General features: G+C 42.9%; 1 protein-coding gene across 1 annotated transcript in view; it reads right to left on the reverse strand.

The window, feature by feature from the left end:
- Positions 1–23,703, reverse strand: part of LOC131558733 (bifunctional heparan sulfate N-deacetylase/N-sulfotransferase 4-like) — a 56,662-nt gene extending 32,959 nt beyond the window's left edge. Inside the window, 3 exon segments of the mRNA XM_058806723.1 lie at positions 1,303–1,457; positions 3,519–3,606; positions 22,723–23,703. Of these exon segments, the coding sequence (XP_058662706.1) occupies positions 1,303–1,457; positions 3,519–3,606; positions 22,723–23,703 (1,224 nt within the window).
- Positions 23,704–24,360: the final 657 nt, after the last annotated feature.

Genomic DNA, 24,360 nt, shown 5'->3' on the forward strand with positions numbered 1-24,360 from the left:
TTCAGGCCATGCTATAGATTTTACTCCCAAAGGTGGCTCGACCTGGGTGACTCCATGCTTCCTGAAAATACTAGAATTTCTCCAGAGGTTTAAAGATGAAGGGGTTGTGTATTTTTGAGATATGGATTATTTAAAAAATTACTCTTGCATTTCAAGTCTCAGCTCTGTTTGTGTCTCTGGGCCAGGCTACACCAAAGGCATGAACAGGCTGTGCCAGGAAGGCTGACAGGGAAGCAGGAGTGTAGAAAGCAAAGGAAGCCATCCTGCCAAGCAGGAGATGGGAAGGGAGGCAAGTCTGGCATAACAAGTAAACAGTTAAGCCATTTTAAATTAATTTTCTTTAAAGGTTGGTTGGAAAGTATTTCCATAAACAAGGGAATAAATTGCTTCCAACTGCTTGTTCAGGCATTTGCCTCTGCCTTTTTCCTGATGTGCCTTGGCTCATGTGAGGGTTGGGAGGCAGGGGCTTGGCCTTTGGAAGCTGGGAAGGGTTGGGGAACTGCTGTTCCCAAAGCAGCTGAGAAAGCCCCACTGTGTCCCTCAGGTCCTGTGAGCAGCTCTGGTTGCTTGGCATTTCTGTGCCTCACCAAAGACCACACAGTGTCTTTCCAAAGCCAGCATTTATGGATTTCAGGTTCTCTTTGCCATGTGCAATAAGCCAGCAGAATTATCCTGAAAAGGCTGTAAATAGTACAAGTACTGTGAGGTCTGGGCAAGGGGGAGGGTGGCTCATGGAAGTTCAGAGCACAAATGAGGAAAAGGGAAGCACAATTATCTGTCAATATCAGCAAGAGGTTAGCTGTATTCAATGACCTGCATTTTCCAAGCAGGTCATTTAAAAAGACACAGTGAAACCCAGAAGCTTCACTTGTCAGCATCAAGATTTGTCCCAAACCACACACCAGGTTTAGAGTTCACTGCAGCTTCCTCCCTGCCTTACTGAGTATTTTGCAGCAGAGTTTGCCAAGCTGATAACCTGTGTACAAAGTGCTGCCTAAAGCTGTTTAGGCCAGCTGCTGTCTGCTGTGTTTGCACTGATTCTGATCCCCATGGTCCTGCCAGGATATTGGGGCAGGGCTGCTCCCTCTGCAGAGAGCCTGTGTCAGTGGGAAAGGCCAAGACAAAATTCAGTTTTAGTCACAAACAGGCTGGGTTTGGGATGAGTTTCTAACCTCACTCATGCCTCTGTTTGCATGCCTGAGTAAATTATAGGTATTGTATAGACAAGCATGAAACCAGTGGGGAAGGCATGGCCACGGTAGTGAAGGCATCCCAGTAAATCTCTTGGGAACTCTTCCTCACCATTGCAAACTCTTTGTTGAGGATCATCTGCTCCACCAGGGAGGACTCGTTGTGGAAGTGGTGTGGCTGCATGTGACTCCACATGTGGGGAAGCCACCAGAATTCATCCACAGATCTCAGCAGCAGGTCATCACCCTCATCCTCCTCCTCAGTCCCTGCAGAGGGAAGAAAGGAACAAAAAAGTTACTAGAAAGCAAAAAAGGCCCATAATTGCTTTTTAAACACAGAAGAGTCTGCCAAAAACCCTGGTGTCCTTGGCTTGTCTCACTGTGTTCCTATTATGTTTACTAACTATGGGAATATTAAATATAAACAGTAGGACTTTCTTTTTAATATATAATGATCTTCAAAACCACCCCCTCCCCATTTTCTCTATTTACTTTATTTTAATGCCACACTATCTTTTTATCCCCATAACCTGGCAGATGGATTTAATATGACAAAACAGTGCCAGGAATATTAATGCTGTTTTCCAGGTCTTTTGAAAGCTGGACAAATGATGATGTTTGGTATTAAAGAAAAGGTATCAGTTATTTTTCATTTTGTCCCGATAATAATGTCACTGTTAAATACCAAGTACACTCCATAAAGGCAACATATGGATAAAAATGAAATCTTATCAAAGCTTCCCCTCTATCCTCCTTGTAACTACCCCTTTATTAGCCTTGGTTAATTGAAATCTGATCATTTCTGGTAAAGTGTGAAACAAGTTTTAAAATACAACTAGGTGGAAAGCATGAAGCTGTAATGGCAAAGGCTTCCAAATATTTCTTAGGGTTCAATATTAAATTTTGACCAGATTTAATCTTGAAGGAAACCCAATAAAACCTCCTGTGTTAGTGAAGGGATCTGCTTCAGGCAGAAGCGAGGATTTGTGGCTGTAACAAAGAAAACCTTCAATTTGAGAGAGGACACAATGCTGCTGCCACCATTTGCAGACACATCTGCCCTGCTTTTCCAGCCTGGAAAGGCACAGTGACATTCCAGTAACCTCACCTTCAAGCCACCCAACAATATTTGGTTTTTAGCACATTTCCTTTGTGTTCGTTGCAATTTGAATGCTTTCATTTTGTTTCAGTCTAAGAAATAATTGCCAAAATCAGTCCCCTGATGCAAACACAGAAATCCTGTCTTCTTACAGGCCCTTTAATGTTTTGCAAAACTCATTGGAAGCGAAAGCTCCATGGATGTCACTGTTTACTTGGCAGGAACATCCAGAGATCCCTGTTCAGTGCCTGCACTTCAGCTCTTGGCTTTTATTTTCCATTTCTGCCATGGTTTTTGAAGAATGCCACTACACAAGGAGAACAGTACTTTGAACCTTTCTCCCAGAGTCACTGAATCCCTTTGCTTCCCTCTTTGCAGCACTCTGCAAGTTCTAAGGAAGCTGCTCTCCTATGAAGGGAGTGCTGCAGGAAAAAGAAAACAACCTTGTTTACTGGAGAATTCCATACTGAAGAGAAAGGCCTGATGGCTGCTCCCTCTGTGCCCTGCATTTTGGGAGTGACTGGCTGGTTTTGGGGTTTGTGATTCACTTGCAGTCACTCAGGCATGGGCAAGTGAAGAAACTTAACCCAGGCCTTCAAAATGGGACAGAGCAGGGAGAAAATGGAGTTTGTGAGGCAGCTGTGGGTCTCTTTGATAAGCCCAAGTTAGGGATGGAGAGGAAACAAGAGGGTATTTGAAATACAAAAAGAACTAGAAGAAGAGATTGTAGATTTAGGTCAATTTAGTGCTTTATTAACTTGTGAAGTAGAGTGTGGTTCTTGAAAAAAACCTACTTTTCCCCATTATTTTTTTCGTACATTTAGATATGCACCTAATAAAACTTTGCACTTTTACTATAACAAAACCCAACCAAGATGAAGCATAATCCTTTCTGTTTTAAAGAAGAATAAATAGATGTTCCACCATTTCAGTGTCCAAAGGGGTAAAGACACACTATGGATGAACTGCTCAGGTACACAAGGATGCCCTTGGTGTTTTCCTGAAAGATGTGTGGTGGTAAATCTTAGTGTTATAAAGGAGGCAAAGTGGTTGCAGAGATCTCTATTTCCTCAGGAGACAGAGTAAGGTTTTTCAGGTGTGATAGGTATGATGAAATATAAAAGATTGGGAAAATGATGTCTCAGAGCCTCTGATTATTTAGAAAGGGAATGTTTAAAGGTAGATTTAAAATTCTGTCACCTATTTAACTGCATGAAGTTCCTTCTTACCTGTGTGGTAAAATTTTCCTGAAAATCCAAGGTTGAAGGTAAAATTTGCAACCTGAGTGCGCAGTAAATTTTGAGTCTCTAGTAAAGCCTGAAATAAATAAGAAATTAACACAGATTTAGAAAAATTAATATTATTTTGGGCTCATCGTTTTTTATAGGACTATTACAGAGAGCTTAATTTTTTCCATGAGAGTTTGATGGGCTAGAAAAGGTAGTTGGAGTGCCTGAGTGTCCAAGGAGGTGATGGTTCTGTGCCTTGGCCCAGGACATTTTCCCCTGGGGCACTGATCCATAGCAGGACTCAAACCCTGCCACTCAGAGGCAGCGATATACTGGCTCACTTCATTAGTGAAGCTTGATAAAATGTGCTTACACCACAAAATAAAATTAGGAATACTGCTCATCATCTAGGCATGAAGGTGTTGGGATTTGCTTACCCACAGGACCATTTTGGGCTGTGTCTGAATAGCAAATTCAGGCTTAAGTGTGAATGAGCAAATCTTCAGGTCTGGCCTGTGGTAGAAGCTGTGTCCATGTCATAAATGCATTTTTAATTTAATTAATGTTTATTTATATTCTCTCCTTCAAGCTAAGGTAAGTCCACTGGAAATGAAAGGAAGCAAAGGGTGCTGCTTATGGAAGAAATAGTCTTGGCCACTGGTCCAGTTTTTGTTCTGGATGTATTTCCAGCTCCTAGGGAAAGGGAGAAGATGATTAAACCTGTGTGAGCTTTACTTGATGTTTACTACTGGTTGTTAGCTCTGCACTGCTCCTGGAGCTGCTCCTTGCGCACAGATCTGCTTTGGGTCCCCAGCCCCTAGAATTTGGGGGTGCTGCATGTGAGATGGGGAGTGTATTTCTCTCCCTGTTGGCCTTGCCAATGCTGAATAGGTTATAAACTCTGTTTTCATCCATTTTCTGTGCCTCCATTATGTGGCCCTTGAGAACTTTTCCTATTATCTATTAATAACACTCCTATTGATTGGACCTTCATGTTCTTGCAGAGTTCAAAGATAAAATGATTGCAGTGGTTTACACCCTACCCCAGTCCAGCTAATGTCCTTCATTTGAAAAAATTACATTCTGTATGGTCATAATTTCCTTTAACTTCATAGGAAAATAGTTTTTTTATCTAATTTAAGCAAGGACCAGAAACCAGAAGTATCTCCAGTGTAGGATAAACCACAAAAGCAGGGTTTAAGCAGCTGAGGTGGGTGAGTGTAATACAACAGACTTCCAGGCAGGGTGCATCTGCCTTGAGTTTTTAAAATAGAAACATACTTAGGGTTGCAAGGAAGATGTAAAATTGAGATAGTGTTTATCAGCTGCAACAGTCACCAAGCAAATTCTTCTCCTTGCCAAAGGAAATAAAGCAATCTTAAGTCAGTAAATCTTGTGCTTTAGCAGTAAATATTAAGGTGGTTGTATGGTTTCCAGCCCATCTTGCCAGACATTTTGTAAGTTGATTATTTCAATCCTGTGACAATCTCACATGTGGGACTATATTTACATAATATATAACAAGTAAACATTCACTAAAATGCAAAACCTCAGAGACGAACACCACTGTTAGCTGAGACATTGAGGAAAATCCCCAGCTGGTAAAAATCCCCACTAAATTGACACCATTAAAGTCAGAAGCATAGAATCAGAGTCGTTATATTTTAGAAGATAATTTTCCAAGCTATCTAGAGCATTTTAGATATGTTGAGAAAGACTGATGGGCTGAGCAAAATCAATTGAATTTTCCTTAGAGGGAAGAACTTCTTGAGAAATTATCATCACTTAAGGTGCAGTAGGAGAAGGGGCAGGGAACAAACATCATTTCATCACCGGGGCTCCTCTCCTGCTCCGCTCACATCTCAGCAAGATGACAGAGCTGCAGGATAGGCTGGAGCCTCCCAGCCCAGCCTGGCCTCATTAAAAACACAGAGCGAGGATTAAGATGTGAATCCTGGAACCTGCAACGTGTCAAGCATTTTCCTCTGTCTAAAGGGCAAATCTGTCACTCAAACTGGCTTTGGCTTGGTCCTAAAGGCTTTTTTCTTGCCATTTCAATTTCCATATATACATATTAATTCATATAATAGGCAGCTCAATTTTGTTGTCATGACCACCCCTCTATTTAATGCTAAGAAGATATTGTCAGCTAAGGCAGTCCAAACTCATTTTGTCACTGCTTGTCTGTTTGGAGGAAGGCCACTCATGTCTTCCACACCCTTAATATGGAACAACTTTTTAGGTGATTAGGGTCTGCTTTCCCTATTTTTAATGAAAGAGTGGAGAAGCTGCATATCCCTGGCACCCAGGGCCAGAAACCTTCCTAGGATTTGCACAGGCTCCATGGGAGGCAGAAGGTATTTATTTGATTTGATTCTGAAGGCTCTGCAAGGTGGAGAAGGTCTATTGAATTTTAACAGCTGGAAAGCTGATCCCTTTCCAAGGCCAGGTGCCACACAGCTATTCCCCCTCTGCCTGCTGTCCCTGGCTTCACAGGCATCCCCCCTTCCCTGGGGGCTCAGTGATCTCCATCCCACCCCTGTCCCCACTGCATGCCTGTGGAAGTAAAACCAGCATTCCCTGTTGAACCACAGGTGGTTATTTTTGGACGGCTGAACAGATCATGCTTAGTGATTATCAATTTCCAGGGAAAGAGCCATGGAGCACACTGTGCAGGGACAAACAGGCACATCTCTATGCCTGGCTAAGCAAAGACAGGGCTTTTTTTAAGGTAAGCCCTTAATTGCCTGGAATCTCTCAAAACTCATGGATTTAACTTTATTAATTGATTCTTTGCTTTGTCAGCGAAGCTTCTCTCTGACAGTCACAAGGTACAGATTCTTCATTATATTGCATTCAGTAGTTTTTACATTAATCCATATGACTACCTTTTCTAAATTTGAAGTTGCTGTGTCTTTATTCTTCATAATTGGTGCATTTATTAGGAAGAAGTTGATATTTCCCTGCTATGTCCTTGTTAATTCTAACTCAATCCCTCATTTACATAATAAACTTTTTGGGGCGATTTCTGCAGGAACATTTCATGCCTAATAAGAAGTAATTTGCTTTCCTTCATTAAGTACATTAAGACTTCATGCCCCAGACATCATTGACTGTAAACATTTGATTCTGCTCAAATTTAATGCACCAAGGCATTTTGCCCTGCCATATTAGGTTTATTTATGTGCTATGTTCTGGATTGTTAGCTGCTAATGAGACTTTGGCTCTTATTGCTCTAAGGCCTGAACAGTAACCTCATTTTAATGAGTTCATTATTTGCTGCCTTCTGAGTGGAAGACAACAAATTTTCCTTTTAATTAAAGGTCAAAACACCTGTGGCTGAGGGAAGTGTAGAGGTTATCAAATCCTTAGAGAAGGCAAATGAATGACTTGGTGTGATTTTGATGCCAAGCATGGGCTGGCCAGACTGAGGTAGAAGGTGCCTCTCTGGGGAGCAAAACTCCAGATCTGAGTTAGGCGATAACAATGCTAAAATGCAGTACTGGATTTCTGAAGACATTGTTAAGGCAAAACAGAACTTGAAAATCAGCCAAAGTAATTAAAGAGGCTTTCCTCCCACCCAAAGGTCTGAGTGGATCAATAGAGCTGGTAAAGCACGAGCCCTTACTTGCATGGGCAGTGGTGTTTGGGGGGAGGGGGGCAGAAGCCACGTGGATTGAGCCAGCACGATGGAATTCCATCTTTTTACAGGGGAAAGTGAGGCAAATATTGGGGCTCCATGTTGGGGCTGTCTGTAGGGAGACAGATGTATGTGCAGCTGTGGGTTGGTGTGTGTGCAAGTGTGCAGACAGGGACTGGTGATCCCTGAAACTTCAGTTAAACCAAAAATGGATTCATTATGGGAATTGATGCACAGATCCTCGTCCTTTTTCTAGTATTCTATTAGCCAGTGTTGTTTGTTGTGCCCTTCATTCTGTTCCCACAGCAGGTAACAGCATTAGAGACAAGAAAGGCTCTTGGGAAAGAAAGGATCAGTGCCTGTGAGATCAGCTGGTGAAAACTTAGTCTAGTTTTGGAGGAAAAATCCTGAAAGTCTCTGAGATGTAGACATTGTTTAGCTTGAAAACTGCAGTTGTCAGAACATCTTTATGACACCTCTAAACATTATTTCTGCAAAGCAGAACCCAACTCCTGACACTCAGAGGTGTCTCAGGGACATTGCCAGAAACTGAGAGCATCAGAAAAAGCACAGGAGGGACACAAGGTCTGCAGGACTGAACATTTCCCCAGTGTGGAGCAGCCAGCCTGGCATTTCATTAGGGCTCCTGCTCATACATGTGCCCCTCCAGAGGCAATGCTGTGAATGTGAATTTTGGCAAGCAGCAAAACCTCCAGGTCTTGGAGGTCCATGGCAGGGTCTGTGTGGTTGGGGTGCTCTGGGGCATTCCACAAGGGAGAGCTGCCCAAGGAAACCCCATCCCAATTTACTGCAGAGCCTGCTGGTGAGGATGCTCAGTGGGTGGGGCAGGTGAGGAAGTTCTTCACTCAGTCTGGAAGGAGATCTAGGCAAGGAGGGGAAGTTGGATATCCCTGCTTTGCAGTGGATCTGTAATTTGCTGTCATCCTGAGTTATTTGACTTGCACAGACTGGTTTGAGGAAGTGCTTCTGGCACAGGAGGATGTGCCAGTGCCTGGCTTCCCAGGGGTGCTGGCCAAGGTTGCACTGTCCCATCACCTTCTGAGGGTATGACTGAGAGTCTTGTCAAAAATGGGCTCATTTGCCATTACTCAAAGTCATGATTCATTTGGGGACAGATCTTAGTGCTGGACAGTGATTGCACTGCTGCAGGTTTCTGCTCTGGTCTGTGTGTATAAAATATGGATATGCTCACCATATACACAATACTTTTTATTTATCTATACTGTGGGCAGAAAATATGTGCAAATATTTGCACATACGTAACTTTAACATTACCTCTGCTTTGAGCTGGGGCTTAGATTAGCTCACCTCCAGAAAATCCTTCCAACCAAAATTGTTTTTCACTTCCAGACAGTTTTCTCAGGCTTCTATGGTACATAGTTGTTATTAATACCAAGAACATGGTATTAATAACAATTTTTATTGCATTTATTCATTTTTGTCCCTAACATCTGTCCTCAGTGCTTGTGCAGCTACGTAGCCCTGAGGTTCATTCCCAAGCTGTTCTGTGCAGCACTTTGCTGCTGGTCTGTGCAAAGTTGGAGGGCTACAAAGTAATAGTTTTTACTCTAAATTTCCAGCTGAAATTTTTTGGAAGGAAAAAAGAGAAAGCAGAAAGTACTTCCAGCAATGTTTCTCTGCACTGCAGGCAGCTGCTGTGAGGATGTGATTTTTTGATTGCCTCTTCCTGCTCTTGCTCCCTCCCTGAAATCTATGCTAGGATAAAAAATCTGACTAAGCCTGCTGTGGTCTTGGCAATTTTCAAAGCTGGTGGAATTGGAATTGATAGGAATACCACAAAGCACTTAAAATCATAGTAATGACTGTAAGGAAGGTGTGAAATAACTAGCCACTGCTATTTTCTGACAGCAAAGCCGTCAGTAAAAAAGTGATGTCTAGCCTGACATTACTGATGGGGTCACTGCAAGACTGGGATTTTAAGTTCCTTATTTTCAGCTTTCAGATTGGAGCATAAATTTCTGTCATAAGGGGGACAATCAACTCAGCTGTGTCTGCACTTGTTAAAACTCAACTTGCTGAGGAATTTTTAAGCCCAGGGAAGCTGAGATGATGATTTCTGTGTGGTGAGGATTTTAGCCAACTTCCCATGCTTATAGCAGATAATACCAGAGTGTAGGAATTAGCAAGAATCCACATTATTGACTTAGTGGCTAGAGTTTGAAAGCAGTTTAGGGGTTGGTGTCAGTAAAATCTTTAATGGGATTTTGAAACCACTTGCTCTATACCCTATGCCAGTCCTGGCTGGAATAGCAGGGCCTGGATCAGAGGGAAACTGCCAAACCTCACAGACCTGGAGGCACGTCTCATCCAGTCCTTCCTGCAAATGGTGCCACTCCCAGTGCTGGCTGCAGAGCACTGGGCACAGCCAGGGCTTTGGCCCTGCCTTCCCTAGGGCTGGGACTGCATTTCCTGGTGCTTTTATTCCTGTGAAGCAGCCTGCTAATCCGTAGTGCCATATAAATAATTAACAGGGAGCTCTCAGCTGGGGCTGAACACAGCCAGCTCTGGCTGCAGATCTATTTTTCATTGTAGAGCTATTACTTGAACCTGTTCAGCATTTCCCTGGAGTTCGCTGCCTTTGTGTGAGGTCTGACAGAATAGGTGGGTTTCTTAGAAGCAAGAAACAGGTGATGATCTGCAAATATTTGTGTAGTATGTTTATTGGAAACAGGAAAAAAAATATTTTTATTTCTTGAATGGAATACCCACTTTATCAGATCCATGTCTGTGGCTGTGTTGTAACTCTGTCCTAAAGCCTAAAGTCAGAAAACTGTCAGGAGTCTACCTGCATTTAATTGGACCTAGAGGAGTGCATCTGTCCCAGTAGAGGTTCAGCCAGTTCCAGCTGAAGGAGATGAATGGGGGGATCCTGCAGTAAATTGACAACTCGCTGATGACTAAGTGGTGAATAACATCCCTGAGAACTCAGGAGGTGGCTCTTGATTCAGTATTAGAAGAGAGATGATGCTGAATGTGACACAGCCTGGCAGTGAGAGCACCTTGACCAGCTGCTCAAGTGTGGGTGCACAGACACATAAAAATATCCATGGCAATCATTCAGTCTCTTGTTAGAAAAAGGAATTCCTGGCCTTGTTAGAGCACCTAGCAGCAAAAAGCTCAAATGAAGAGCAAGGGGACAGTGTAACAGGGCAGAAAGTATGAATGGAAAATAGGGAGCATGAATAAGAAGCAGGGTTTATTTTAACAGGGCCACGCAGGTGAGTTAAGGCAATTGCTCCCATTCTGGGGAGGATCAAAGGCATTAGGCCTGGCTGGGAGTATCCACAGGAGCTGCTGCTGAAGCTGCAGGAGGAGGGAGTGGCTGCAGTGGCTCCCTGCCAGCAGTGATTGCTGCTGTGTGTCAGAAGAGAGAAGATTTACAGCCTGTTTGGGCCAGAGCTGAGGGTCTCCAGTATCAATCACTGCTGATGCTGAAGGATTTTCTAGGAATACTAACCAAATGTGCTGGCAAGTGCTGGGAGGGGAAAAGCCAGCCTGTGCCGAAGCTGAGAGCAGGAGCAATCTCCTGGGCTGTGGGGAGCTGCTGGCACAAGCCCAGGGCCGAGCAGGATCCCTCCCTGCAGGTCCATGCAGCAGGGATAGGAGCTGGTGGCACTTGGAGCAGAGCAGCAAAGGGGCTTAGAGATTATTTCTGATCAGTTCTGACTTTTGAGAAGCTTAAGCATTTCCAGCAAAAGAAATCTCTTGAAGAAAGGCTCTTCAGGCAGGAGAATCAGGAAAGGCAATCTGCCAGTGGGAGATCAAGGATTATTGGTCCAGTTTTTGAAACAACATGATCAGGAATGCTTGTTTTGATTTCAGTGGCTCTGCTTCCTGTGGCTGCAGTTCAGCCTGGCCAGCACAACAGCTCCATGAAATAAAGAAGAGATGCTCTATTTCCCCATATCCAATCTGCACAAGGCAGGTGGGGTTTGTCTCTCTAATTCCACTGTAGAGCCCCCAAGGAAGAGGCCCAAAAGGCAGGGACAGAGTCCTCATGTCAGCTCTGATCAATCACAAAATTAATCCCTAAAATAGAAATTGAATGGCAAAACTGTCTCAAGGTTTTTCAGGGACAGCATCAAGGTCTAAAGTAGTATGTTAATAAAAAATGGTTGTTGAGCCATTGTGGTCTTGTGGCAGGAAACTGTGCCGGTGTCAGTCACTGTGCTGCATGTCAGCCACATAAAACCCACACTGCTCATTAGTTAGCTCAGGTCACGACTAGGCCATGCCCCAAAGTCTCTCTCTCTCCTTGGCACAATACAAATATAGGGTAAAAGACAAGTAACAGCAACAACTACATGTTGGTTGAGTTGTATATTCTTTCTTTTTCTTGTGTTTTGGTGCTTCAGACTTGTTTTCTTAAGCAAAAAAAAAGAAAGAATTACAAATAAACTCTACAGTCTGTTACAGGTGGGTACTCAGTTGCTATGAATTATTTAAAGACTAGACTAATGGAGGCTACCTTATTTATCTTCTTTAATTTATGGACTTGGATCTACTAAGGTTTAATCAGAGTGGTTTTCTATTCCTTCACTGCCCTTGGAAATCATTCACTTGGATAACTTGTCACAGAAATCAAACTTCCTTCAAGTTCTCATCATGTACATTCATCTCAAAATTCTGAGCACCGACCAGCAGTGTCAAATCCCTGCCTTAAATTTACTGCTTAAAAACTACCTGCTGTATATGCTTTGTGGTGGGGAATTAAGGGTTTTTTTCTGCACACATTCAATCATAGAGGAGAGATTGGAGCAGGTGATACATCCTGAGCTGAGGTGTGTCCTTCAGGGCTCAGAATGGGCCTGTTGGCACAAGGATGGATCTGTCCTGTGGCATTAAAAGAGTGCCTCCACGTTTGGGGCTTTTCCCTGTGTGAGTCTGCCCATTGCTCACCCTCTCCATAAAAATCAGCAACCAGGGAAGTCTGGAGAACTGTTTTCCTTGGTTATTGTCAAACTTTGATTTTGCAGAATCTTGATGAGTAAGGGTGTGCTCTAAAAACCACTAGGATTAAGTGTTGTTTTTTAATATTTCTGAGATGCTTGATACTTGTCTGGCAGAGCTTAGCTTCTCTGACCTTCCTCCCTTCTTTGTGATGCTGCGTTCCATTATCCAGGGAGCTGGCTTCAGTGTTTTGATAACTAGAATTGGATGTTTCTGTGGAACAAAAAGGGAATTTCAAGGTAAATGTTCTTGCTTTGCACTGCATTTCTTTCACCAGAGATCAGAGTGCTTCTGCCACCCCCTGTTCCATCAGGTTCAGTGCAGAGAGAGCTAAAGCCTTTGTTGTCCTCCAGGATAGGTTTAAAATCCCTCCATGCCAGAAAATCCTTCCCAGCATGAAGACAGCATAGTGAGCTGTCCAGAGGAGGCGGCTGAAGATCCAAAGTTAAATGGCAATGCCCATCTTACATTTCCACTCAGTTCTCTTGAACAGAAACATGAAAGGCCAGTATGTTGTCCAACAAAATCAACCCAGACCACCAACTGAGGCTGGCACATTTGAAATGAACAATTGCAGAAGTTTCAGTAGGCTGCTTCTTCATAAAACTAGGTGATTTCAGGTAAAATTGAGAACAAAGCTCTTTAACAGTCAAAGGAAATGTTTCAGGTTCAAAAGTATCACCACACCTTTCCCATATGTGGGAAAATTACACTCAGAGCAAAACTGAAGTACTGCTGCTCCTCAGATCACTCTGGAATAGAACCTGGCAAAAAACTCAAACCTGCACCTTGAGAAATTCAAGTGGTCCAAGGTAATTGTGGAAAATGATGAAGTCTTTCAGTCCTTGCAGTAACTTCCTAGGAAGGAAACTTGTGCTAACAGGAAGCCCTTCTACATGGCTTTTCCAGCCTTTTTCCTTGTGTTCTGGAATGCTCTTCCCAGGGAGGTGGTACAATCACCATCCCTGGATGTGTTTAAAAAAAGACTGGACATGTCACTTGGTGCTGTAGTGCAGTTGAGGTGTTCAACCTCAATGAACCTATACCTAGGGCATAGGTTGGACTCTGATCTTAGAGGTCTCTTCCAACTTCATTATTCTATGATTCTGTGTGAGTGCCCACAGCCAGCCAGCTGCTCCCAAGCTCCCTAAGCACACCCTAGAGGAGCAGTATATCTTCCAAGAGTAATAATGGCTGATGGCAATAATGGCCCAGTGAAAAATCAGAAGGTGCCATCCTTTCCTAAGTCTCCTAACTGTTGGATCTCGTGGCTTTCCTCTGTTCTCACATCCAGGAGCACCCTGGTTGTCAGCCCTTGTGGTGATAGGTCTCCAGCACTTGGGAACAGGGAGGAGAGCTGATCTCACCAGCACATGGAATACTTGCATGGCATCGTCTTAAAAAAGACAATTCACATCATTTGAATAATGCCAAGAGTGCTGAACTGAGACAGAAAGGTTGGAGAGGAAGGTTTGGTTTTTGCTTAAAACAGATTGCTATTTCAGAGCCATTCATAGGGATTTTGGTGGCAGCCAGAAAAAGTGGCATTACTGAGGCAGTTAACTTTTAAATCTACCTGCTTTTGATCTTAATCATTAAAGGCAGCACTTTTCCCTCTAAATATTCCCATTGAAAACTCTGTAGCTACTTGAAGTGTAAAGTATGATTTCATGTAACACAGGATCATTAAACTGGGAAAAATATGTTCAGCAAACTATCAAGCTTTTAATTATAGTTGTTACACTAAATTCCACTCATTTCTGAAGTCAGAGATTCTATTACTCTCACAGCTGAAGGGTAATGCCATAATTTTATTTTATATGGGAATAGCTGTTTAGAAATGACAAATACTGAATTGCTGTGACAGGCTTTGCTTGGGTATTGCTCTGCTAGCCCAACAGGATTGTTTGGCCAGGTGTACATCCAAATCCTGGAAATAATTTGCAGCTGTAAGATGAGAAAGTGCTAAAAGCTGGGTGTTTTTTTCCATTGTGGAAATCCTTCCTTACACCTCAAGCTCTCCTTTGAGCTGTGCATTCCCCCTTGTTTGCCCCCTCTCTGCCCCGCTGGGGTTCAGCACACCCTATGTGTTAGGTCACCAGTGAAATGAATAATCCAGAATATTTCTGTGCATGCAATTTCAGCTGGCTTTGAGCAGTTGAAGAGCAGAAAGGTGGTTTTAGCCATCCTGCAGTGGGCTCTTTCCAGGCACAGGTTTCCTGCCCGAAATTCCCTCTGGTCTTTAACACTCACCTTGCAATATTTACAGCAGGGATGGTGGGTTTTGTTTCCTGATAATGTACTGGGGGCCTGTGCCCAGTTACAGCAGAAATAAGAGGGAAAGCATATGGGAAACCATATTCCCTTTCCTAATAACAAACACAGAGGAATTACACTTGATAATACCACAGACATGTTTGTTTATGATGCACATAAATCTTGGGATATGTTGCTAGGAAGAGACATGCAGAGCTTTTTCATTAAAGAATTCACATTCTGCAGATTAACCTATTTTTTAAATGTAATGCATTATTGTTGTTATTATTGTTGCTATTAACCATGCAGAGCATAGCCTCAACAGTTCACACTTGTCCCTGTAACTCCTAAAGTAATAAGATTATAGAGTATTTAATCTCTATTAATTATAGGTTCATGCAGATTAATGCTTATTTATGTATGTATATTCAGTTCCCAAACATTTGTGCTCATTTGTTGAAAAACCTACAGTAAATATTATTACAAAGGAGGTCTCCAGTCTTGTGGCCCTCAGGGATTAAATATTACTGGGAAATGGACAAAGCACTTTTCCCTTGTCCTGCTCTTCACCAGGCTGCTTTTCCCCAGGTACAACTTGCTGCCCTCTAAAAACAATTGGGTCTCCACCAAAAAAAGCACTTGTGCTATCAAGAATCACTGACAGCTTGAAGAGCCAATATTTCATCAGGTCTGGGCCAGGCAGGCAAATACAGTCTGCTGTCAAAAATGTGAATTCCATCATTTTTTAATACCATTTTTTACTTCAAGGGCTGATGTTTTGGGGTGAAAAACACACAGGTGCTGAAGCCAATGGATTTAATTGATTCTGATTCAATCCCAGCAGTTCAAGTGGAATATTGAGGCAGCTTTTAGGAATTGCCTCAGTTGTCAGTATTTTAGATTTAATGTGTAATGTAAAAGCTACGTTAATAATTCTGTCTCTTAAGTAAAATGAAGAGGCAGCAAAAACCTGAAATATCCATTTCCTTGAAATTCTTGTATTAAAGGAATGTCTCAGCAAATTGTGAATTACTTGCATTTTTTAATTTCTGGAAGATCAGCAATTCCAAGGCTACATTTAATTATGATCTTTGGATTTTTTTTTTAATATTCTTCAAACTGCCCCCTTTTCCTTTAGTCTGCCAGAACAGATGAGCTGGCAGAGCACAATTTTGTTTGAATCATATTCCAGTGAAACATTGTGCATTTCATAAATCAACATTTTGCCACAGAAAGCTGTTTCAGTGGAGCAATCCAGGTTGATCAAGTAACTGGAGTATAAACTGCATTTTCCTCTGCCTTGTCACTTTGCCATTTTAGAAGGATTTTCCACCCATCTATAAGGATAAATGGCTAAACAAGTAGGATGGAAGGAAAATTAAAATCCTAACCTCTCACTCTTTGAATATTTCCATACCTTTGTCAGAAAGTATTGGGAGGGTGGTATTAGCTTTAATAGATTTAGTTTGTGGGGTTTTTTAAAATAAATGTTAAAATTCCAATTAAATGATGGCATCAATTAAAAAATTGAACTCTGAGATAAGAGATTCATCCTTTTCTGATCAGAAGTGTCAAAAATAACAGGGATGTGATGTGCCAGAGAAGCTGAGTGTGTCCCACACCACAGATCCCACTTGTGTTTGGGTGTTGTCTGGATGGAAAATGGGAACAGCAGACTAAGAGAGTGCTGGTAATTCGCAGAAAGAACAGAAACATAGACAAGGGTAAGACTTACAAATACCTAGAGAAATTTTCATGGCTTGGTAAAGGACATGTAAAATTTGTGCTTCTGAAGGGGAAAAAATACTTGATCCATGGCTTTGTTTCCTAAAGAAAGCCATGAAGTGTTTTAACTAATACACTGCTTTGCACAAAATTCTTATTAGCTTGTCCTTTAATTTTCTGGTAAACACTGAAAATGAAATTCTTAATGGAATTGAATAAAAATGGTTTTGTTTTCTCCCTGACATTTCTGGAGAGAAATTGTGAACTAACTTAACTTAATATCTTAAGATATTATCTATAAAATGTGTGTGACTATTTAAGTTATAAATTACCGTATTTAACATTAGAAATTTTGTTGACACAAAATGACAAAGTTAAATTCCTAAATAGTCTTATATTAGAATTTCCCATGAGGTGAAAAAAACTCTGTAGTACTTTGTTGGGTTTTTTTTCTGCCTGGATGGAAAGAAGGCAGGTGGAGGTGTAGAACACTGGGAGTAAAAGCAGTAACTGAAAGGATCTTTGGCCATATTCACAGAAAAGACAAAGATTTTAAGACTTAATTTCTGTGAGCATATGTATGTAAAGTATAGGGGTGGATGGATATGGCTAAGGATTTGAAGCCAGACATAGTCAAATATTTGGTTTTATACTTCATTGTGACACAGAGGTTTGCAGAAAACTCCTGGTTAATTATTGCTAAGTAGTTAAGTCTCAAATTTCTCATTTTTTCTGGGAGATTTTCTCAGTTTCTCACCTGTTTGTCCATCCCTCCCTGTCCCCACCCTTTTCCTGGGCACTGCCACTTGCACATCATTTGAATAATGCCAAGAGTGCTAAATTGAGCTTTTGCTCCAAGTGTTCCTCATGCTTCCATTTGGATGACAAAGGCTTATTTAAAGTCACTTAAGTAACGCCACTGAAGGAGCTGCATTATGGATGGGCTCCTGCTAATGTGTTTATTGCTGCTTCAAGTGCTTTTAAGGCAATAATTATCACTGCTCTTGCAGTCTGCACTGCCTGGCCCTTCTACAAGGCCATTCCATCATTCCAGAGTGTTGTTTTCTGTGCAGGAAGCAGCTGCTAGGGCTCCTTTTTAACTAATATGTGTTGTTTTAAAGCTCAGGTTAATGCAGGTCTCTGGAGGGGTTGATATTAAGCAGATGAGTTTTTTGGCTCCTATGGATTCCTAAGTGAGGCTAAATTAAATAGAGTACCACGTGTATCCTGGAAATAGATTCCATTTTTCTATAACCTATGACTTCAGAATTAGTTTGGAGAAAGGATTCAAGAAATAAGTACAAATCCAGGAAATCAGTGCAAGTATAGAAGAGCAATGTGACACAAGTCAGCTTGTGAGCACCAGAAATGTGAGCACCAGAAATCTGAATTTGACCTGGAAGACCTGCCATTTCTATATTATAAAATGTATTGTGACATTTTTTAAATGTATTGTGACATTTTTTAAAACATCAAATTTTAAAATGCTTTTCAAAATGAAGTTCTCTTGAGTTCTTATAGCCAGAATGAAGGATGATTTCTCTCACTTTTTTTAAATAATTCATTTGTTGTTTTGTGCAGTGTTAGACTTTTTTCCTTGGGGGAAAAAACCCCAAACATCTGAGATTAATTCTGTGTTTAACAGAGATTATTCTGAGATGAATTGCTTGTACAAACAATACCAAATTGAACCCTACAGACCAAACACCAGTGTGTTCCCTGGGACAGAAGAATACCAAGTGAGTTTTCAAACATTGAGGAAAATCTTGCTAGGGACACAGTTGTTCAATAAATTCAAGAGGTAGAAAATTTGAGCCACCAGAATCTGTTTTCTGACAAGACTCTCTAAAACACTCTGAAGACCACCTAATTTTGAGTGGGAAGGTGGCAGATGAGAAAACTCCAAATCTATTAGAATTCAGGAGGGTCCTTGGATAGACAGTCAATCCATCAGGCTGCCAAGGAGAAGGATACGGGTTCTGCTGGTGCCAAGGGAATTGTGGTGTTTAACTACACTGCTACTGAAGTTGTGAATGAAAGAACAGGCCCTGTTGAAACAAAAGAAGAATGAAACATTCTGTCTGATGTGTATTGACAAGGCACTTGAGCGGTATTCAACACTCAAATTATTACAGAAAGAATTGGGTGATTCAAGAGACCTGAACAAGGAAAATATTAACTGTCATCTCTGATGAAGCAGAAGGGAGCAGGGACTCCCATTAAAAAAAAAAAAATTATTAAAATTTTCATGTAATGCCTCTCAGTTGCTTTTTGAATTCATTTTTAAGGACTTTAAGACTGTCCAAAAGTGGGAGCTGCAGACTCCACTTCATTGTGTCACTCTCAAGTGCTTCAGAAGGTGACAGAAGTGCCACCCAGGCTCAGTGACTAATGCTTGGCTTGCTCTGGGTTTCTGGGCTGAGCTTCTCCCTGGGCTGGCCATGGTTCCTTTACTGGAAGGGGCTTATTATGATTAAAAGGGTATCATGGTGACTGTTTTATCTCACGACTGACCATTCTGCCATACCTGGTGATGTGGCCCAGACATTTCCAGTAGTTCCACCTGAAAGCAGCTGTCTTTGCACAAAAACCAGGGATAATCATATGCTGGAGAGATGGAGAGGTTGAGCTCAGCTCCCTGCTGTTCCAGTACTCTTTAATTTGGAATTGCCAGGAAAGATGCAACTGCAACATGATTTTTGTCTTGAAAACACTAAAATGAGCCAGAAATCACAGGCTTTAAGTGTTCCAGGCATTTTAATGATGATCAAGGTCAAAAACAAAGTGCAGACTGTGGCAGTGAGGGGGTGTCAGAGACAAATTGTTATTTCCACTGAAGGAAGTGGAGCTCAGAGGGGGAAGGCAGCAGGAGAAGGCAGACAGGCTGCAGAGAGAAGGGTGGCCTGCAGTCAGCACTAACAGAAATGACATTCCCAAACATGGCTCCATCATTTACTGCAGCTGAGAAAGCCCCAGGATCCTCCCATCCCTATAGTGACAATTAGAGGGGTTACAGAAAAGGGAAATGGAGCTTTTAGGGAAGGGAGCTCTGGGATATGGTGGTGCTGGGACAGGCAATTTCTCCTCGATTATCTCGTCAGCTCCAGCTGGGAGAGTGGGATAAGAGAGGGGAGCAGGTGGTTCTAACTCCACCCAGAAGGAGGTTTGTTGCAGTCTAAATCCTGGGGCTGAGAGGAGGGTACCAAGTGAAAAGCTAAAGCTTTTTGTTTCATTTGGAGTAGGTTTTTGTTTGTTTTATTTATTGAGGGGTAAACGCCTTAGCTTGCACTGTGCTCTTGCAGGGCTTTTGAGTTAGCAATAGAGGGTGTATTTGTGAAAGGTGCTGGAAAACCCTGGTGGCTGCATGGAGCTCTTCCTGGGGGAGTAAATATTGTACTGGCTCATACTATGGCAACAGGAAAAATAGCAATACTTCAGCAAGCTCTTACTCCTTGTTTGGGAAATGCAGCCCTCTTAGTGCTCAGTTAAAAGCAAACTTTAAGGGTGAAAGCTTTGTGTTTTTTCTGTGTGGCTCTCCCAGAGACAGCATAAAAAGACTTTTCCGGGGGTTTTTTGCCAAATCACTGATGCCAGTGATACTGGACTCATGTGGCTGGGACCCAGTATCATTTACAAGAACACAAATTCACTGTTTCTGCAAATTAACTGAAGAATTCTTTTGCCTTTGAAAATCAAGCACTGAGATAATGTATTGGCAGGCAGGAAAGGGAGAAATTCATTTGCAGAGGCTCTCTAGGCTCATGATAGAACTCCACAAAGCTGGGAAAACCAGCTTTCTGTGGCTCTGCTGAGTTCCTGTTAATTACTTAGCCAGACATGACCTTGCACAACTTCTTCAACACCAGGGACTAGGAGATCTTCTGTGGTAAACAGAGCCCATAATAACCCTGTTCTCTAATCTCTGTTTCTGTAGCTGATGCCACCCTTTATAAAAGTGTGTGTGTGTCTATATATATGTTTATCTCCCTGAGGCACCTAACTGACAAATGGCTTTGTGAGGGAATAGGAACATTTGGGTTGCAGGAAGTCATTACACAGGCACAGGTTGACTTGTTTGATTACTGTTACATGCCAATATTGCTATCAAGGGACTGGCTGGGTATTAAAGCATTCCTGAGGGGTTTGGGTGGGCATGGCACCTTTAGAGAGCCTAGCAGAGAGTCCCTAAATCTCTGCTCTCTGTGAGCAGCCACAGCCCCTCCTCCCAAAGGCAGGGCAAGGCTTTGCCATCACTGAAATATCAGCCTCCTAAGTAGTTATTTCTGCCTCTCAAGCAAAGCTGCTGTGCCTTACAGGGTGAAGGCAGGTCTGCTGGTTCTTAATTTCCTCCTTCCCCAGTGACTTGGGAGATTGTTCTCTAACTGGCTGTAATTACCCTTTTCTGTAAACTAACCAAAGTGCACTCTGCTTTCAGTGTTATGCTCATTAACAGGATTCTCTTCTGTGGGTTAATGGATGCTGGGAATGTCCAGTCTGTAGGAGCAGACTGATTTGTGTAGCAAGTGTTTGTGAGTTACCCTGAGGAACAAATCTCTGCCGGTTTGAAATGAAATCCATAACGTTGAGGACAGAGTATCTGTGGGTGCTCAAGTTGCAGGGTGGATTTATGTGTGAAACATTCACCTAAAAATGGGAGAAAAACTTTTTATTGTCCCCAAAAGAGAGCTTGAGGGGAAGGTTCATTCTGAGCCTGTGCCTGCAGGAGATGTCTCCCTGTGGTTAGTGTTTGTGGTGTGATTACTTGTGTGAGGTGAGGAGGGGATTTATCCTATGAGTGGCACTTCTGGTGTTTTTGTGAGGAAGGTGGGCTGCTAATTTGGCATTGAGAAATGTGGGGAAAATGAAAGCTTCCCTTTGTACCCTGACTCAAACATAATGAATGAAAGAAGGCTCACCATGCATTGCTTGGAAAAAAAATGAAAAATGTCTGAATCCCAGGCAGATGTTTTTCCTTGTTATTGTTTAGTTATTCAGCAGCGTGGACTGGTTGGTTTTCAGATGGATAAAGGCAAGCAGCACATAAATATGATTCTGAATGCTTTTAACAGCATCCAGCTCTTACTGCAGCCCCTGGATGTGGAGTTTTCTGCCGTGTCTCCTATAACGAGCGCAGAAGTGTGGCTGCTGTGCCAAGCACAGCTGGAAAGGTTTGCCTGGCAATGTTGTTGACTGCTGGACAGTAATGGGCGTGACTTGGGTTTTTTCCTGCATAATGAGGTGATTCCAGTGAGAGCTAAGCTCTGAATCTCCAAGTGTCCCTGTGTGGACACTGCTCTGCTGGCAGTGGGGGCTCTTGGACTGCTGTGGGACAGTAACATTAAGGCTTCCTTAGCGCAGCAAACCACATCAGAAAGGTGCTCTCAAAAAGGTGCAGGCAGGAAGCTATTGCTGAAAAACTTGTTTCACAAGTGCCTTTGGAGTGAGTTTCCTCTTGTGTAGGAGCCCTTGCTCAGAGCATTTCCCCATGTATTTCCAGAGAGAAAGCACTTGATGCACAGTGCTCAGATCTCAAAGGCACCAGGCACTCCTTGGTGCTCAGAATCAGCCCTGATGAGCATTCATACACCTGATGTGGCTAATGGAATTGCCCCAACTGTTCTGATGTGCAAAATTGTTTCAATTGTTTGTGAGACTACTGCTCTTGCTGGGTGTTTGGCTACCCCAAAGGTCTGGAGAGGAGGCTGAGGAACATAGAAATTGTAGAAATGGAAATAAGGGTTTAGAAATGAAATAGAAATGTGCTTTTGAAAACAAAAGGTTTGCTTATTGTTCCTGAAAGCAGTGGGTATTTATAGGAAAAACCCTCCAGAATAAATGCTGGAGATTGTGATATTGCATGCTTAGGGATTCAATTAATCTCTATGATTCCCACATGTGGAAAATGACAAGAAATAACTGTCATGCTGTTGAGCTCTGTCTATTCTTTCCGAGCTGCACGCATCTTTGAGAATTACTCTGACCAAATTTAATGGTGTCCCTGGATACAACAAATCAGGAAAATAAGTGTAGAAGAGCCCCCAGTGAGTAGTCTGTGGGCCTTTCACTCTGTCAGATGGTTATGTCACTTGCTCAAGTGCATGATGTGCTTCCACCCTGTCACTGGTAACTTTAAATGCTTACCTGCTAGTCTGTAATGAGAATTATCCTGATAACTCTTAGGAGTCATGCTGGGGCTGTGACTTCTTCAGGCTCTTTTTTTCCTTTTGCTCTTTGTTTTTTTTAAATGCAGTGATGGCAACCGTCTTGTAGTGTTCTGGCTACTTGACAGCAATAGTGAGAGAAATAATACAGAACAGGCCTCTAGAAGATATTATGTATGTGCAACATATTATGTATGTGCAACATGTGTATGCCCCTACGTAGACACATCCATAAGTGCATCTCTGTATGTTTGTGGGAAAAATGCCTTTTCATCTCAGGCTGTGGTTTATGCATCTGCTGGCTGCACTTGTGCACTTCCAGCCCTTACCAGAAAAAAGGGCTGCTCAGCTTGTACAAGCTTTGCCTCCTTTTAAACTCCCATTAGCATGCACCTGTGTCTGGGATGGTATCCCCCAGTTCTTGCCTTACCTTCACATCGTTGATGTTCATCCTCGTCCCCTCCTTCCCCACGAAGATGTCGTCGATGTCCACCAGAATGTACCTCTCCAAGGAGAGCGTCAGCTTCTTCCCCGACAGGAAGGAGATGGCGTCGATGAAGATGAGCTTGTGGAGCCAGAAGGTCAGGTTGTTCCCAAAGAGGACTCTCTGGATGCCGTCGTGCAGGCCCAGGTCCTGGATGACGGTCGCATGGAGAGCGGCGTGGGGCAGCGAGGCCGGGGTGGGCCTGGCGGGCTGCAGCTCGCCCAGCAGCACGGGCTGGTAGGTGGAGTGGTTGAACTGGAACACCGTCCAGTCCTGGCCGGGCAGGAGGCCCTGCTCCAGCCTGGGCGCTTTGGTGATGCGCAGCAGGGGCGAGCGAGGGTTCACCACGCAGTCTCGCAGGGCCACGTTGTTGTACAGCTGCAAGGGCAGCCCTTTCAGCCTGCTGCTGGGGGAGCTGTTCTCGTTGGCTTTATGAAAACCAATTATGCTAGCACTGTATTCCACACAGTATTTTTCCAGAAGCTCTCTATTCCACGAGTCCATGGACACATACTTTAAAATATTCTCGTATATAATGATGGTGTACTTCCCTCTCCCCTTGTCTGTAAGAGGGGGAATGTCCCCCTTGGCTGGTGTAATGACCATGTGGTACTGAAACTTGCTGGACTCGAGGATGGCTACGATGTCTTGCCCCAGCTGGGAGTACTGGCTTTCCACGAACAGGAGCACAGTGGGATCAGTCCTAGAGGGATCAATTGGCTTAGGTGTTCTCAGCTCCGCAGACCTGTAGGGCAGAAGTTTGAGGTCCTCGCACTCTGCTTGCCCAGTGGTTTCCACGAGGGCCATTTCCTGCTTGTAGCCAGTGTAGAGGAAATAGGCGGAGATGACAGTACTTGCCAAGCAGAAGGTGGCCAGGAGAATGACCAGCATTCGGAAGCTTCTGTGGAGCTTCCCAATGAGATTCATCTTTGGCAGGGCTTCCAGTTCCTGCTGGACTTAGCACTCTTCCAGGTGCTCCTCCTAATGTGCCATGGGAATGAGGAGTTGCAGAAGTTCCCTTTCCGAGGTGTTCATGTGACCATTGCAGTGCATTTATGAGGCGTTCGGGGAGGCTGTAAGACTGCCGGAGCGGGAAGTCAAAGGATCGGGAAAGACAAATTGGAAGAGGTTTTCTCACAGAGCAGCAGCAGCCAATAATCAATGAAGAGGACTCTTAACATTATCTGCAACAAGAAGTAAAAGAAGAGTAAGTAAAACAAAATCCATAAAGCAATTAAAACCACACATTAATAAGGCCAGTGATTGATACTGGTAATGTGAGTAAAGAGGGAAGTTCTGAGTAGTTCAAGGAGCACTCAGTGTCACTTGCTTTCTTGGTGCATTAAGATAAACTGCATTAAACAACTCCCCCGTGTTCTTAGGATACAGAAATGAACTCTGAAGAAAACTAGTTGAGGATGTGCATCTCTTTATCTGCTTGTCTTATCTAAAATGTGTCGTTACTATTGCAGATGGAACAATGGAAGATTTTAGGGGCAACGTTTGGACCAAGTGAATATTTGTTAAATCTGGGACCATATTCTGCATCAAATTCAAACTGCATAAGGTATAAATTCTGTATTG

The sequence above is a fragment of the Ammospiza caudacuta genome, chromosome 6 (genome assembly GCF_027887145.1).
Source record: "Ammospiza caudacuta isolate bAmmCau1 chromosome 6, bAmmCau1.pri, whole genome shotgun sequence".
In the NCBI taxonomy this organism is placed as follows: Eukaryota; Metazoa; Chordata; class Aves; order Passeriformes; family Passerellidae; genus Ammospiza; species Ammospiza caudacuta.